Source organism: Hemicordylus capensis, chromosome 4, assembly GCF_027244095.1.
Source record: "Hemicordylus capensis ecotype Gifberg chromosome 4, rHemCap1.1.pri, whole genome shotgun sequence".
Lineage (NCBI taxonomy): Eukaryota > Metazoa > Chordata > Lepidosauria > Squamata > Cordylidae > Hemicordylus > Hemicordylus capensis.
The window spans coordinates 210311432-210327195 of record NC_069660.1 but is presented as its reverse complement, the minus strand read 5'-3'; the positions used below and the strand labels follow the sequence as shown (position 1 = coordinate 210327195).

At 45.5% G+C, this 15764-nt stretch overlaps 1 protein-coding gene across 8 annotated transcripts in view; it reads left to right on the top strand.

Moving 5' to 3' along the window:
• Window positions 1-15764, top strand: part of SLC35B3 (solute carrier family 35 member B3) — a 48071-nt gene that overhangs the window by 4205 nt on the left and 28102 nt on the right. For 5 of the 8 annotated variants that reach the window (XM_053246861.1, XM_053246857.1, XM_053246864.1 and 2 more), the window contains 3 exons: window positions 11387-11644; window positions 13832-13953; window positions 15531-15685. In XM_053246861.1, coding sequence (XP_053102836.1) covers window positions 11444-11644; window positions 13832-13953; window positions 15531-15685 — 478 coding nt within the window. In that variant the 5' untranslated portion in view covers window positions 11387-11443. Of the gene's footprint in view, window positions 1-1872; window positions 2583-2734; window positions 2854-11386; window positions 11645-13831; window positions 13954-15530; window positions 15686-15764 lie in introns of those variants that run through there. The other 3 variants (XM_053246858.1, XM_053246859.1, XM_053246860.1) reach the window with 3 other exon arrangements.

Genomic DNA, 15764 nt, shown 5'->3' with positions numbered 1-15764 from the left:
CAGTCTCCAAGTCATAGCATATGATATAGGGTACCCAAGCTTACTGGGGTGCAGAGCCACAGATTTCAGTTCCTTAGACCCTGCTTACAGCACCTTATAAAGTTAGCAACTCAGAGGAATCCTCATAACTTGTTTGCATGGTTAGAATTACACTATGTATTGCCCCCCCCAAAAAAAATCTTTTCTCTCAATTGCAGTGTTTTCATGGCTTCCTCAAGAACCTGAAATTGTCAGAAAATTAAGGGGGAAATACTGTGCAAAGAGAAGTGGTGTAGATGGCCCATAATGCAACCTGTAATGGAGTGGTTACATGCATAGGTGGTGATGTATGAGAGGTTGGCACCTAAGGGTACATCCTTGCACATCCCCCTACTTCCACACCTGAGCACAATTTTCTTCTGGTTCTCACTTTGTGCAACCCTTTCTCTTTTTTGGCAGTTGATAAATACATATTATAATCATTTGGCTTCTTTTATTTTTTTTATTGATACTTTTCCACAACCACCTTCTTTTATATTTAGGGCATTTAGCATTTGCCTTTGGAGGAAAACTTCCAGGGGCGTAACTACAATTAGGCAGGGGGAGGCCGTTGTCTCGGGGCCCCCGCCTTGGGGGGGGGCCCTCAGAGGCTCTCCCCCACCCAGCGCCTACCCGATTTTCCTTGTGAATTCATGTTTAAAAAAATTTATCCTCCTCCTGCCGTCGGGGTTCCTGCAGAAGTTGCGCTGCTCTCGCAGCGCCTTGCCCTGCGGCGTCTTCTCCAGGAAAGCGGGCACCTCCGCCCAGTACAGGCACTCGGCGCCGAACTCCGTCACGTTGACAAAGCGCCTGCCGCTTCCCGAACAGCCGCCGCTGCCGCCAGTGAGCTGCTGGTGCTGGAGCGGCAGAGACGGCAGGGAGCGCGGCGGGGAGGAGGCGAAGCCCCGAGGGACGCAGAGGAAAGGGCAACTAGGCTCAGCGCTGCCCACTTTAGAGAGCATACCTAAAACAACAGCTGCCGCCGCCGCCGCCAGAGGGACGCGGGCGAATGTCATGGTGCCGGGCTCTCTCGCTTTGGTCCATGGCCCCTCGGCTCACCAGCCCTGAGTAGTGGGCGGGGCCGCGGCGGCAGCGTCCCACTGATCCTCCCCGCACCCGGCGTGTGTGAGCGCAAACACAAACACACACCCCGCGTGTTTACTACTAGCCCTATTCAGATGTTAAGCTGACATTAAGAGACGGGGGTCAGGGCGCGATCCTCCAACAGACAGTATCAGTCCCTCTGAGCAGCGCCTTTTCGCTCTTCCTGGGAATTTCATCCTGGCCTCCCCCCCACCAGCCTCATATATTTTTTTGTTTGGAAGATGAACTGAGTTAATTACATTATTTAAATTAATGTGGTTTTACCGCTTGCTTACAACTACTCCCTTCTTTCAGTTTCTAATACGAAATAGTTACACACTGAAACTTTATTTAGACATCGGGCCAGAGGAAGGAGAGGTAAGCGGTGACGGCGGGAAGGGGGGGCCCATTTAAGAATCTTGTCTCAGGGCCCACTCCAACCTAGTTACGCCCCTGAAAACTTCCACTGGTGGCAAGAGAAGGCATTCTTCCCCATTCTCTTTCACAGGAGGGAATGCTTCTTAAAAATTGCTCTTGACATCTGGAGGTTTTTTTACACATACTTTTATTAATTTAATTTAATTTTATTTTTAAAGTTTAAATCTGACTGTTTAATTGGGAGCATATGTTTTTAGCTGATTTTCTAAAAATGAATGATTTCCAGAACTACAAACAATTAAAATGTCTGCCTCAGCTGCAAACAGTAAGTGCACCTTTCTTGTCTAGAGAGCTACAGTAAGCTGGAAGATCGTTTCTTTTTTTTATTATTATTAAAGACACATCGCTGCTTCATTCTCCATTCACTCAGAATTAAGTCCCACGGAGTTCAATGAGGGCTGCCTCTCAGATAAATGTGCAGAAGAGGCTTCAGGCTTAAAACGGCACCGTCCCCACGCATAGCTTGGCGGTGGGCCGCCGTCTGGAAGGTCCTCCCAGACTGGACTTCTGTCGAGTTTTTCACTGGCTTGGCTCAAGACAGAGGATCCTATATCTAGCCCTGCTGCACACAGATGCATTTACACGTCAACGACAGCCATTGCCATTCCCAAAGAAAAGAGAACGATGATCTCCCTAACTAAGAATCACTGAAAACACGAGGCGGGAAAACGTCTGCATGGCGAGTTTGCAGAAGGCTATACGTGTCCTAGGCAGCCTTGAGTAAGAAGGAAGCAAGGCGGCGGTCAGTCGCGAGGGGCAGATTCAAAGCCACGCGAGCCAGCGACGTCATGCCAAGTCGTCGCTGTCAGCGAAGGGGGGGCAAAAACGGACGCGCCCGAAGAAACGCCCGCCTGTCGCTGAGCTAGCCAGGCCACGCCGAGCGACTGCCGAGCGAACGGCTCGATGAGCTCGGCGCTCCCCGCCATTTTGGGCGCTTGAGTGGCCGCGGAGTGACGGTGGCGGGTGGAAGGACACCGGCCCGTTGCCCCTCCTCCCCGCCCCCCTCTGCCGGGACCGCGGAAAACCCATCTCTCCAGGCACAGGTACTGACGGGCTCCTTCCCCTTCTTTCTTTCTTTCTCCCTCCCACCCCTGCTTGAGCACATGGGAGGGGACTGTGAGCGCAGGAGGAGCCGCTTCCGGGAGGAGCTGGGCGGGGGAGGGAGCGGCTGGGCCACGCCCAAGAGAGGGGGGCTTCTGGCGACGTCCTCCTCCTGCCGCAGCCGCTGCCGAAGCAGGTTGCTTGTTTCCTTGCCCTTCCCGTGTTCGGCGCGTCCAGGCTCCTGTGTAGAGAGGGTTCTTCATCTTCATTTTTGTATGTTTTTAAAATTAGCGGTGCAATAAAACCAGCAATTATAAACTCTAAAGTCAGCCGGTCCAAAGTACCCCATCCTTCCCCTAGAGAGCATCTCTCTCTCTTCAGCCTATGCTAGTAAGATGTGCCTCGGAGACCCTTCTTTAAAACGAGTGGTGGGAAGGGGGCAAGGCAAGTAGACATGTGCACGGTCCGGAGCAGTCCGGACCGGCACCGAAGGGGAGCCTTCCTTTTAGGGCGGGGAGGGCTTGCTTACCCCTCCCGCCTCTTTGCCCCCGCCAGCGCCCGTATTTAACAGAATAATGGGGCACTGGAAACCAGCCGCCCCCCCGGCCGCCCCCCCCCCGCCGCAAGCAGATTTAGCCCAAAAACTACTGATACCGCCGCCGCCGCCCGCCAGCCCTCCCTCCCTCCCAGCCGCCACCCGCCCGAGTCCTCACCCGATGCTTTGTAAATAACGAGAGGAGCTACCGAACAGAGCTCCTCTCGCTAGGAAGTCCTGCAGCATACTGAAGCTTTGCGCATGCCGCAAAGGACGCCGATCGCCGGAGGCCCGGTCTACCCACCGGGAAAAGGCCAGGTAGACCGGGCCTCCGATCGCCGGAGGCCCGGTCTACCCGCCGGCCTTTTCCCGGTCTACCCGCCGGCCTTTTCCCGGTCTACCCGCCGGGAAAAGGCCGGGTAGACCGGGCCTCCAATCGCCGGAGGCCCGGTCTACCCGGCCTTTTCCCGGCGGGTAGACCGGGCCTCCAGCGATCGGCGTCCTTTGCAGCACGCGCAAAGCTTCAGTATGCTGCAGGACTTCCTAGCGAGAGGAGCTCTGTTCGGTAGCTCCTCTCGTTATTTACAAAGCATCGGGTGAGGACTCGGGCGGGCGGGCGGCTGGGAGGGATGGAGGGCTGGCGGGCGACGGCGGCGGCGGCAGTGGTATCGGTAGTTTTTTGGCTAAATCTGCTCGCGGCGGGGGGGGGGGCTGGTTTCCAGCGCCCCGTTATTCTGTTAAATACGGGCGCTGGAGGGGGCAAAGAGGCGGGAGGGGTAAGCAAGCCCTCCCGCCCTTAAAGACATACCCCCCACCCGGACCCGGACCAGCCAGGGCCGAACCAGTCCGGCAGTTCGGCCATTCCTTAGAATGGCTGCCGGACCGGTTTGGACACACCCCTAAAGGCAAGCAAAGGTGGGAAGGAAAAGGGGGAGTGCTTGGCTTGCCTTGTATCAGGGCCGCAGTTCTAAGGTTACAGAGTCACTGATCTGGGCGCTTAGGCAGACCTCTCTTTTAAAAAAAATTACTCCAGAGTTGCTTATGCTTGTCAAGAATTCGTACAGCAAGAATGCTCTGAAATCACTGGCGTTATGGCTAGAAGAGTAGTTGAAACGGGGGGTTTTGAAGGTTGGGGAAAGGACTTGGACTAAGAGCGGTTTTGTATTATAGGAGGTGGCTTGGCAGAGTGAACCAATTCAGAATCGGAAACCAACTTTTTAATTGCCTCTATGCAACCTTTATATTCCTTGTTTTAGAATTTTACAAACCATGAAAGGTAAAGTGTGCCGTCAAGTCGATTTCGACTACTGGTGCTCACAGAGTCCTGTGGTTTTCTTTTGGTAGAATACAGGAGGGGTTTACCATTGCCTCCTCCAGTGCAGTATGAGATGATGCCCTTCAGCATCTTCCTATATCGCTGCTGCCCAATATAGTACCATAGGCCATATAAAAGTGATCCTTTAACTCTGTGCATTATTGCTTTAGGGAACATAATTGTTGGCTGCTGTTACTGCATAGCGGTGTAATGTAATGTACAAAACAAACAACTAATGGCCAGTTTTGAACTGTTATACATGATAGGCTGCACTGGATATGCCACTGTTCTTTTTATCGAACATGTTGTGTCTTTTAACAGCAGCATGACAGGAAAAGGTTTCCCCTACTACAATCCATGCTGAGAAAAGGCACACCAGTTGAATTTCTGCCTGACACATAAGAAGCTGCCTTATACTGAGCCAGACCATTGGTCCATTTGACTCCATTTTGTAAATAGTTTTAAATAGGTGGTTTTGATTTGGTTTTAACACCTGTATCTGAAGATTTTCTCCTGCATCTAAAGCGTATCTTGTTCCACTATTGTTCCTTCCCAAAAACATAGGCAAGAAGTTCTGTGGAGGGGTGGGGAAGGTTGCATCACTAGTTCCATTCCTGCCTCAGCCCAAAAATTTGTACCAGATTGACACTTGGCCCAGACTCACTTGGGAGGCTGGTGGGGTTGCAGGAGCCCCCTCCACTACTGCAGTGGCTGCCACAGCAGCCACCTCCACGGTCCATGACACCATGGGAGCCAGGGGATGGATTGGAGGAGCCCCCGCCCCTGCAGTGGCCGCATCTGCTGTCCCTTCCCCACCACCGTGGAAGCCTTATTTTTAAAGGTGCATTCAACTGGTTATTTCCCCCTCGCCACACACACACTTTTTTGTTAGGGGATTCCCTGTCCTTGTAAAGGGGAATCCTTGCCGGATTCCCTTTTAAAAGCATACCCGAGTCAGCTCACTACTTGAGCTGGGCCCGGCTCAACTCAAGCTCGGACCGTCTTCACTTTTGGCGAGGCTAACCTGGCTCGATCATGAGCCTTTGATTTGAGCTGAGCCAGCTCAACCTCGAGCCAGCTTGCATATCCCATGTAATAACTCTTTCTTTGTATACTGAACACAAATCTAGTGATTGGGAAAGCCGGATATTTGGGTAAAATATTAATTGACAACTACTGATAATGGAAACATTTTTAGGATATGTATTGAGGATTACTTACAGCGCACAGTCCATGGGGAGTTTCCAGTGTCCAGAGCTGGTGACCCTGTCGAGGCCTGGTTGATCTCTGGAATGGAGAGATGGCAGGCAGGCTAGAGCCCATTTTAGGGACTACTCCGTGGTGGCGGGGGCGGTGAAGAAATGCTTTTTCTCCGCCTCCATTCCATCTGCTCAGTGCAGACCAGTGGAGCTGTTTCGTGTAGCTAACACATTGCTGCACACATCCCCCCAGGTAGTGGGGGAGGAACCATCCACAGCCTGCTGTGATCAGTTTGTGTGTCACTTTGCGGATAAAGTCACTTATATCCGTGCTGATTTGGACTCCAGAGTTTTGGCAGTTCTGGCAGACGTGCCTCTGGTACCATCTGGTCCTATTGTGTTGGATTCTTTTCAGTTGGTGCAGCCTGAGATGTGGACAAGATCCTGGGCAGTGTGCGGGCAACATCGTGTGCTCTTGACTCTTGTCCTTCATGGCTAATAAAAGCTGCCAGGGAGGGAGCAGGTAGATGTTTGGAGGTGATTATCAATGCCTCATTAAGGAAGGGCAAGATGCCATTGTGACTCAAGGAGGCGATGGTAAGACCATTATTAAAAAAGCCCTCCCTTGATTCCTCCAACCTGGACAACTATAGACCGGTCTCTAACCTGCCCTTTTGGGGCAAGGTGATAGAGCATGTGGTGGCTTCCCAGCTGCAGAGGGTGTTGGATGATACGGATTATCTGGACCCTTTTCAATCCGGCTTCTGCCCCAGATATGGGACTGAGACTGCCTTGGTCGCTCTAGTGGATGACCTATGCCGGGAACTAGACAGGGGAAGTGCGTCCCTGTTGGTTCTTCTAGACCTCTCAGCGGCGTTCGATACCATCGACCATGGTATCCTTCTGGGCCGCCTCTCGAGTATGGGAATTGGAGGTACTGCGTTGCAGTGGTTCTGGTCCTTTCTTGGAGGGAGGGTCCAGAAGGTGGTGCTGGGGGACTACTGGTTGGCTCCGTGGCCTGTGGGGTCCTGCAGGGTTCAGTCTTGTCCCCCATGCTGTTTAACATCTACATGAAACTGCTGGGAGAGGTCATCTGGGGACTTGAACTGAGTTGTCAGCAATATGCAGATGACACTCAGCTCTATCTCTCCTTGTTACCTGATCCTAGGGAGACTCCTCGGTCTCCATCGCAGCTTTTAGAAAAAAGTGTAAAATCTTGGCTTTTTGCCCAGGCATTTATTTGATTCTCTGCTGCTGCTCTTTATAGTCTGTATTGCCTTTATGCTTTTGTTTTAAATTTTTAATCAGATTTGTTTAACAATTTTTTCCACTTAATATTTTAATTGTGTCTTTTTTACCATCTTGTGTTAAAATTTTTGCTGTAAACTGCCTTGGGATTGCTTTAATGAAAGGCGGTATATACATTTAACAAATAAATAAATAAATAAATGTTCACTAAGTAGTGACCTTAATTCATTGAGATTTGTTTCCAATAAGCAAGTGTGGGATTGTGGCCTTAATATATATTTATTTTCCCCAATATACTTTAAAATAGCCATTTGCACTCATTGAGGCTCTACACATGAGCAGTGTGTAGAACCGAAAAGGGGGGTTGTGAGGAGAGCAGGTTTGACCCTCTCTCCCCGCAGACAACCAGTTGGGGTGGCAGGGTTTGGGGGGCCTTCTGTCTCTTAAGGCACTTGGTGAGTGTGCGGTGCCTTTTGGGGAGCCTCCTGATGCTGGGAGGCTACCGTCGTTTAATCCACTTTTTGGGGATTCCTGCGGCTGAAACCTGGGTTAAGTGGCGGACCACTTAAGAGGGTGTGCCACCGCCGGGAGCTGTGCGGCTCCTGTTGGGTCTCACGACCAGCTGAAACCAGGCTCGACTCCCTTAGCCCAGTTTTGGCTGGTCGTGAGAGTAACCTTACTGAAAAAAGGGCTTGAGTTCCTGTCAGTGCAGTTTTGAAGCATGTTTATGCTGAGAGGAATCCCACTGAATTCAATAGGACTTATATGCATAGTATGTTTAAGATTGCAGGTTAAATGCTTAATTGCAACTGGGCTGCATGGCTCTCTGTTTTCTTTAACATTTAAGCTTCAAGGTTTGTATCTGCATTTGTATAAATCTCCAGTTGGGAATAAAGTTGGAAGGAGGTTTGTATGCCCTCTCTGAGGCACTGACAAGATATGATTCCTTAAAATAGAGTTTAGCAAGTTGCTGAAGGTGCTGTAAAATCTGTTATTTTGGTAAACACACTCAGTGTGAGTCACACCTTCTCTCTGAAACTGTTCTGCTTGCTGTTAAGCTAGAATGCACACACACACGCACACACACACACACACGTTGTTAGCATTCTCCTCATTTTCAATTTTTGTTTATAAATATATGATCTATGATTTCATCATAGTCTTTTTGAAATTGCTCATGCCAGCACATTAGTTTGAGGATCACAGCTCTACACACACAGCACAACACTACACTGTGTTTCTCACCCCAATATTCATAGTGCAGCTTATGCACTTGATCTGACAAGGGTTGGTTGGTGATGTTGGTTACCAGTTCAAGATTTTTTCTTAACCACCTACATTGTAAATGTGTGGTGACTCAAGGAAGGTTACAGCATTTCTTCCACAGGTGAATTATGATTAAGCCAAACAGGAGAAGTGCATCATCCCCTGCTAAGCATTTTCTCCCTATACTTGACTAGTTACATTACATAGTGAACTTGTGAATGCAGTGCTGTTTCTCCATTTTATTTAGAATAACAAGATGGAGAGAAAAATACTTTCAAAGATGTTTTTAAGTGCAACAGTTTCAGAAGTGAGCAGATCACTTTAATCTCCCTGGGTAGTTTTATCTGATCAGATGAGATGTTAAATTCTGCATCCAAGGTGGTGATATTCTTATCAACTCCTTTAGAAATATGCTGTGCAGTATCTGGCATGCACACTATGAATTTATTTTTGACATATTTGCAACAAGAAAAATTGTGACAAAGATTATGATGGAAAGGAATCTTGGGTAAGAATATGTTTGTAAACAGATGTGGCATTAAGTTATGGTTTTTGCTGAAAACATATTAGGGACCACTTATTTAACTATTTGTATTATAATGCTTTAAGACACCCAAATTGAGCAGCACATGTTTGCTGCCAAATGTTCTTGGTGCAGGTTTGCATCTGCAGAAAGGACCTCAGGCTGTGCATTTGGTTTCCATAATACAGAAAGATCAGTTGTACTCTTGCAGTGGTGCTGGGATGCTTACTTGCACTCTCATGAGCCACTGTGTTTTCAAAGCAGCTTAAAGATCCAACAATTCTGCAATAACATTGTTGGGGTAGTTACAGCAGAACGTAGTGTAGTTCAGAGCACAATACTGCTTTTGAGAATCTTTTATACATAAGTCCATTATATTTGGATGCTTTATCTGGAAATTGTATCATGAAGGTTATTAAGATTTAACTATCCGTATATTCAACATTTCTGCAACATCTCTTGCAAAAATGCCATTCCACAGACTATCATCTAGGATTACTTAAGAATGTAATACACTCTTGTCTGTATATAGGATTAGCCCTTTGCTTATACTGAACTTTGAAGATGTTGTAAAATCTCTCAAGATGCAAATAACAACAAGTATTTATATACCGCTTTTCAACAAAAGTTTCCGAAGCAGTTTACATGGAGAAATAATAAATAAATAAGATGGCTCCCTGTCCCCAAAGGGCTCACAATCTAAAAAGAAACATAAGACAGACACCAGCAACAGTCACTGGAAGTACTGTGCTGGGGGTGGACAGGGCCAGTTACTCTCCCCTGCTAAATAAAAAGAACCAACAGTTTGAAAAGGTTCCTCTTTGTTCAGTTAGCAGGGCACAGCTCAGTTCGCAGGGGACATAATCCTCATTTAAACTGAAATCCTACAGATTTTGACATCTTTACAGTATAGAAAGCTTAAAAAAAATTTCATAACTGGTTACAAAACAGGAAAGCAGGTGCTGGTTTAAATGTGGAGTGATCTCTTTCTGAAGATGTGTTAGGATAGGAACATAGGAAGCTGCCATATACTGAGTCAGATCATTGGTCTATCTAGCTCAGTATTGTCTACACAGACTGGCAGTGGCTTCTCCAAGGTTGCAGGCAGGAATCTCTCTCAGCCCTATCTTGGAGATGGTGCCAGGGAGGGAATTTGGAACCTTCTGCTCTTCCCAGAATGGCTGCATCCCCAGAGGGGAATATCTTACAGTGCTCACACATCAAGTCCCCATTCTCCTCTCCTGTATAAAAATGTCTTATATATGACTGCTACCTAGTTAAAAAGAGGCCAGTCTTTTATATTTCTGTGTTTACTGTTCATTATATTATATGGTGCAGAATTTTTTGGCACTTGAAACCTAAAACCTCTGAGGTGCCTCTCACAAATGTGGTTGACGGGTACCAAAGACAGGTTTTTCTCAGTGGTGGTACCTTGTCTTTCCCTCTCTGCTTTTAAGCAGGCAAATGCCTCCTGTTTCAAAGTCTTAATGGCTAGTTTTAATTTGTGTTGTTTTTACTGTTTTGTAGTGTGATTGTTTGTTTTAATGGTTTGTATCTGATTGTTGTTAGCTGTCCTGCAAGAAGTCCTAAAGGGTGGGATAGAAATAATTTAAATATAGGCAACATGTCACCTAAATGGGGAAATGTTGGCAGGTATGACGTTCTAAACACAGGGTTAAGAATTTGAAACATAAAGTCTCTTTTTTGTTAATCATGATGAATATGAATACGATGGATATTTATATACCGCTTTTCAACAAAAGTTCCCAAAGCGGTTTACATAGATATTAAAGGAATGAATGAAATGGCTCCCTTTCCCCAAAGGGCTCACAATCTAAAAAAGAAACATAAAATAGACACTAGCAATAGCCACTGGAGGGATGCTGTGCTGAGGCTGGATAGGGCCAGTTGCTCTCCCCCTGCTAAATAAAGAGAATCACCTCTTTAAAAAGGTGCCTCTTTGCTCAGTAAGTGGAGGATAATCAGTTCCCTTATTTAATATCATGAACTGATTTTTAATGGCTCACATCCAATGCCACTTTAGAAGGGCAGAGCAAGATCTATACCCTCAGAGTGAGGGCTTCTCTTAGCTCAGGTAAAAGCTTGTCGAACAGTAGAGTGTGCAGAGGGAGGGGGAGTTATTTTTGCTGCTCTCCTCTCCCTCCAAAAGTGTTCTTTGGCTTCCAGGAATGTATCCTGGAAGATCATGCAGCCCTCAGGGATATATTCATACTCACTATAGCCTGGTTCTTGGAAAACTGTGTGCATAGGAAGGGGGAGTTATTTTTGCTGCTCTCCTCTCCCTCCAAAAGTGCTTTTGGCTTCCAGGAATGTATCCTGGAAGATCATGCTGCCCTCAGGGATATATTCATACTCACTATAGCCTGGTTCTTGGAAAACTTTGTTGTCTCAGCTTCAACTGTTAAAACTGGGAATCATTGCTCTCATTTCTGTTCATGCATTGATGAACTGATATTACTGGTGTTAATTTTGCAACCTCTGAATCAGGATCACAGGGTTTATTCGTATAGAAGGGATGGCGCCTACCTCTTTTACTGTGTTGCTATGATGATAATTTTCCATAGTAATTATTGGAATTATTTAAACCTGTGTAGTCAAAGAGTGCATTCATTTAGAAATAAATATATATTTGGAATAGGGGTCTGGTGTAGTTTTTATCTGAATAGTATTGTGATCTGCTCTGGTTTTGTTTCTTCCAGCTTCCAAACAAACAAAGAAAAGACTGTGTTGCCACCGAATGCAGCAAATTAGAAATCATGGATCTGAAATTCAATTCCTCTCGGAAATATGTTTCTATCAGCGTACCTTCAAAATCCCAAGCTATGTCTCCACATATAAAATCAGTAGATGATGTTATAGTCCTTGGTATTAATCTCAGCAAATTTAACAAGCCTACCCAGTTTTTCATTTGTGTTTCTGGAGTTTTTCTGTTTTATCTCATTTATGGATATCTGCAGGTAAGTGCTATAATTCAGGTTTATACTATTATATGTATTTCCTTCTGCAAAAGTATTATTGTTACTTAAGAAAACACTCGTGTAATCTACAGCAGTTTTTTGCAGATGAAAGGGTAATGGGAAGTCCCATGCCCATCAACCATCTGGCCCCTTCCATTGGAGCAAAAGGGGAAGAAGCCACCCTCATGCAGGAGTTCTGTGAGCACTTCAGAGCAGACGTGAGGTCTCAGACCAGGCTGAAAGGCTTCAAATATAAATTTAAGATTGAGGGCTTATGCAGTCAGGCACAAAGTTGATCAAATTACTAGAATTTAGAATTAGATGCAAATGTATTCGTTAAAATCTGCAGTGATTCAAAAAATAATGGTTACTACTTTATTTGTTAGGGCCTATTTACACATTCCATAGTTTGGTGTACCCCTAAATAACATGCATTTGCAGACCCGTATCATGGTATGTTTCCAAAGCGGTTTACACAGAGAAATAATAAATAAATAAGATGGCTCCCTGTCCCCAAAGGGCTCACAATCTAAAAACAAACATAAGATAGACACCAGAAACAGTCACTGGAGGTACTATGCTGGGAGTGGATAGGGCCAGTTACTCTCCCCCTGCTAAATAAAGAGAATCACCATGTGAGAAAGGTGCCTCTTTGCCAAGTTAGCAAGGCTGCAGTCCTTAAGAGCAGTGCACAGGTTCCATTGCTATAGATGGAATTTGCCTGTAGCAGCAAAGGGTAGGATCCATTGCTTGACTCGCAACACTGCTACAAGGGGAAATCTTGACTTCCAGTGCTGAGAGCTGCTATCACTCTGAGTAGCAATGCTAAAACCAAAGTGGGTAAATGGGCAACAATATGGTAAGTGGGCTTCTGTATAAAGTGATGGGGACAACCTTTTTCACCAAAACTCAGATATAGTAATAGAATCAGTACCACCTGTGAGTAACAGGAAAGAAATCTTAAAGTTGGTGAATATCTCAATGAAAATGTCGGCTCGGTGTGCCGTGTCATTACAACAGGCAAATATTAGAAAGATGGCAGAGTGGGAAATATAGAGGTTTTATAAAATTATGAATGGATGTAGAGACAGACAGGCAATGGGGCATGCAGATGTTATAAATAAATAACTCTAAAACTTTAGGTTACGCAGTGAAATAGAAGGGCAGTAAATTCAGGACAGGCAAAATAATACATAAGTAATGTTAGAGAGGGAGGAGGCAATGGTAAACTCCTCCTGTATTCTACCAAAGAAAACCTCAGGGCTCTGTGGGAGCCAGGAGTCGAAATCGACTTGATGGCACACTTTACTTAATGTTAGATAGCTTTAAAATGAAAGTATGTAAATTCATGAAGGAGTTATCTGTTCATGGCTATTAGATATGAAAACCAAACGCAACCTCCATGTTTGGAGACAATACACGTCGTATACACTGATATATATCAGCTGAGGAAGGGCAAACCGGGAGGGGGGGGCACCTTTTGTTCTTTGGCCCTGCATCTGGCCTGGCCTCTATTGAAAACAGTGCAGATGTAGAGGGACTCTGATCTAATCAAGAGGAACTCATTTTGTGGTACTAGACTGCAGAACAAGGAATTAGATTATGGAGGTGCCATTTCTAGAAACTTCGACCCTCTCCTGGGGGTCAAAAAGCAGCCCCCAAGTTCTGGTGCTTGCTTGGTGCATTGCCATGGATGCTTGGCACATCTGCCTCTAGTCAGAAGCAAAATACCCCAGTACTTTGCTTAGCATTAAAGTATATCGGGAAACTGAAGGATTCCAATCCAGAGTGGGCAATGCTAAGTAGGTTTGTTTCTGAGGGTATTGTACTACTTGAGAGAAAGGTTTCTACAAAAATACTAGTTTATTTATGTAACTTCCAGTACATATAGAGATCTTAAAATGCAGACAAAGCATAGGACATCAAAACATAATTATTTACAAAGGGCTTTACAAGAAAGAAAATTTCAAGACGCATTTAATACTTTTAAACTACAGAAGGAGAGTCATGAGGTGCAAAAAGGCAACCTGACATCTGTCTGAATTTTCTCCTTTTTAAAAATCCTAAACACCTTCCTGAGCAAGTAGAAAATCCTAAGAAATAGGATTAAACCTAATTTAAAAGTTAAAAACTGTGGAATGTGATCTAGAAAATATTTTTAATATAATGTTTTCCTGTGTTTTGCAGGAACTGATATTTTCAGTGGAAGGGTTTAAGCCATTTGGCTGGTACCTTACATTAGTGCAATTTGGGTTTTATTCCATTTTTGGACTAATAGAACTGCAGCTAATTCAGGACAAAAGGAGACGGTATGATGTTTATTTTTAAATTATCAAAATTTTGAGTGTGTTTAAAACTGCCATCTTGATACAGTTTTATAAATTAATGCTGATATAATAAAACTAAATCATGTATATATAATGCTTGGCTGGTGTTTAGAGGGTGTGCCCGGCCTCGATGTCGAAAGAGCCTTAGATGCCGAGAGTTCCTTCCCCTTCTCCGGGAGTTTAGAGTGCGCGACTGAGGCAGTTCCCAGGACTGTATTCGAGCCTGAAGTTGTCGGGCACAAAGCATCCTCTATCAGGGCAACCTTTAGGCCTGCCAACCGATTCTTAAGGGTTTGTTTAGAGAAACCCACACAGATGTCACAAGTTGTGGCAGTATGCCCTTCTCCCAGGCAGAGGAGACAGAAACTATGCCCGTCCGTTGATGTTAGTTTACCGTGGCAGCCCTGACACCTCTTAAAGGTGGTCTTTTCATGGGTGCCGCTCTTGCCACCCTTGGAGCCCTCTCCTCCCGCTGAGGAGGCAATAGGTACAGGCTGTTTGCTCATGTGGTTGAGGGTTCTTGGAGGGTAAGGGGGGAAATGCCAAGCAAGCCGTCGTCGTTTACCGTTCCGTAGTCTCAGCAGGTTTTTTTTCCTTTTTTTTTTCTACTCTGTTCTATGCTTTGAAATAAAGGATAATTTGTAGAAATTGTCAGTCAGTCCAATGAGTCAGTTTTTCTAAAAAATCAATCCGAAAATGCTGAGGAGCAGAAAGCTTTCCGAAGCACCTTAACACTTTGGCGGTCAGAAAGAAACTGAATAGAGAGACGCCTAACCGCCAATATGAGGTACTGCACACTCGCGCAGGGGCGGTTGAAGGCGTCGTGAGGAGCTAGCGATGGCTACCCGAAGCTGGTTTGCGCAGCTGCAGAACCCATTTTTATGAGTGCCGTGGAATCACTATCCAGATCATGATTTTCTAAGCTGAATTAAGCTTCAGCGAATGAAGGTCGAACAGCAGCAGTGTTTGCTGAATTGTGCTCCTATATATTCCCCCCACTTTAAAACAACACCCTTAATGGTAACAATAGTTAAATGTATTCTGATGTATCATATCTAATTAAAGAAACTTAGATTCCATCACTCTTTTAGATACCAAGATTTTTAGGAAAAACTCACCAGCTTTAACATTAGACCACTTGGACTGACGTGGGGGCTGTTGCCATCTTGTCCCCAAAACCCTTCCTGCTGTTTGGGGCTGTGGGAAGCAGGAGCCGGGGATCACTTTTAGACCTGTAGCCCAGTGTGGGAGAAGCCCAATTCTGCCCGCAACTGTCATCAGTTGGTATGTTTTGTTGAAGGCCAGTTCATAGGATGGGGTGGAGAAGAACACCAAATGAGATCTGGTAGTCCTATTTGGAAGAGCCTTCAATGAGGGAGGGCAGGATCTATTAATGTTATTATTTTAATAACTTCTTGTGAGCTGCCTTGAAGACACATACAGGTGGAAAGGTGGGATATAAATACTTCAAATAAATATTATTTACATATCACAATATTAAAGCCTCTCTTTAGTGTTGCCATTTGCTCCCAATACAGAGCTTCATTTATATTTTCCAGGATTCCAGGCAAAACCTACATGATAATAGCTTTTCTAACAGTGGGGACAATGGGTTTATCAAATACCTCCTTAGGATATCTGAATTATCCTACCCAAGTAATCTTCAAGTGCTGTAAACTGATCCCAGTTATGATAGGAGGAGTCTTTATACAAGGTATGCTTTATTCTTGCTATTTGATGGTATTCATTTCAGAAAATAACCTTGTAAAGACCCAGCAGTGGTTTCTCCCCCC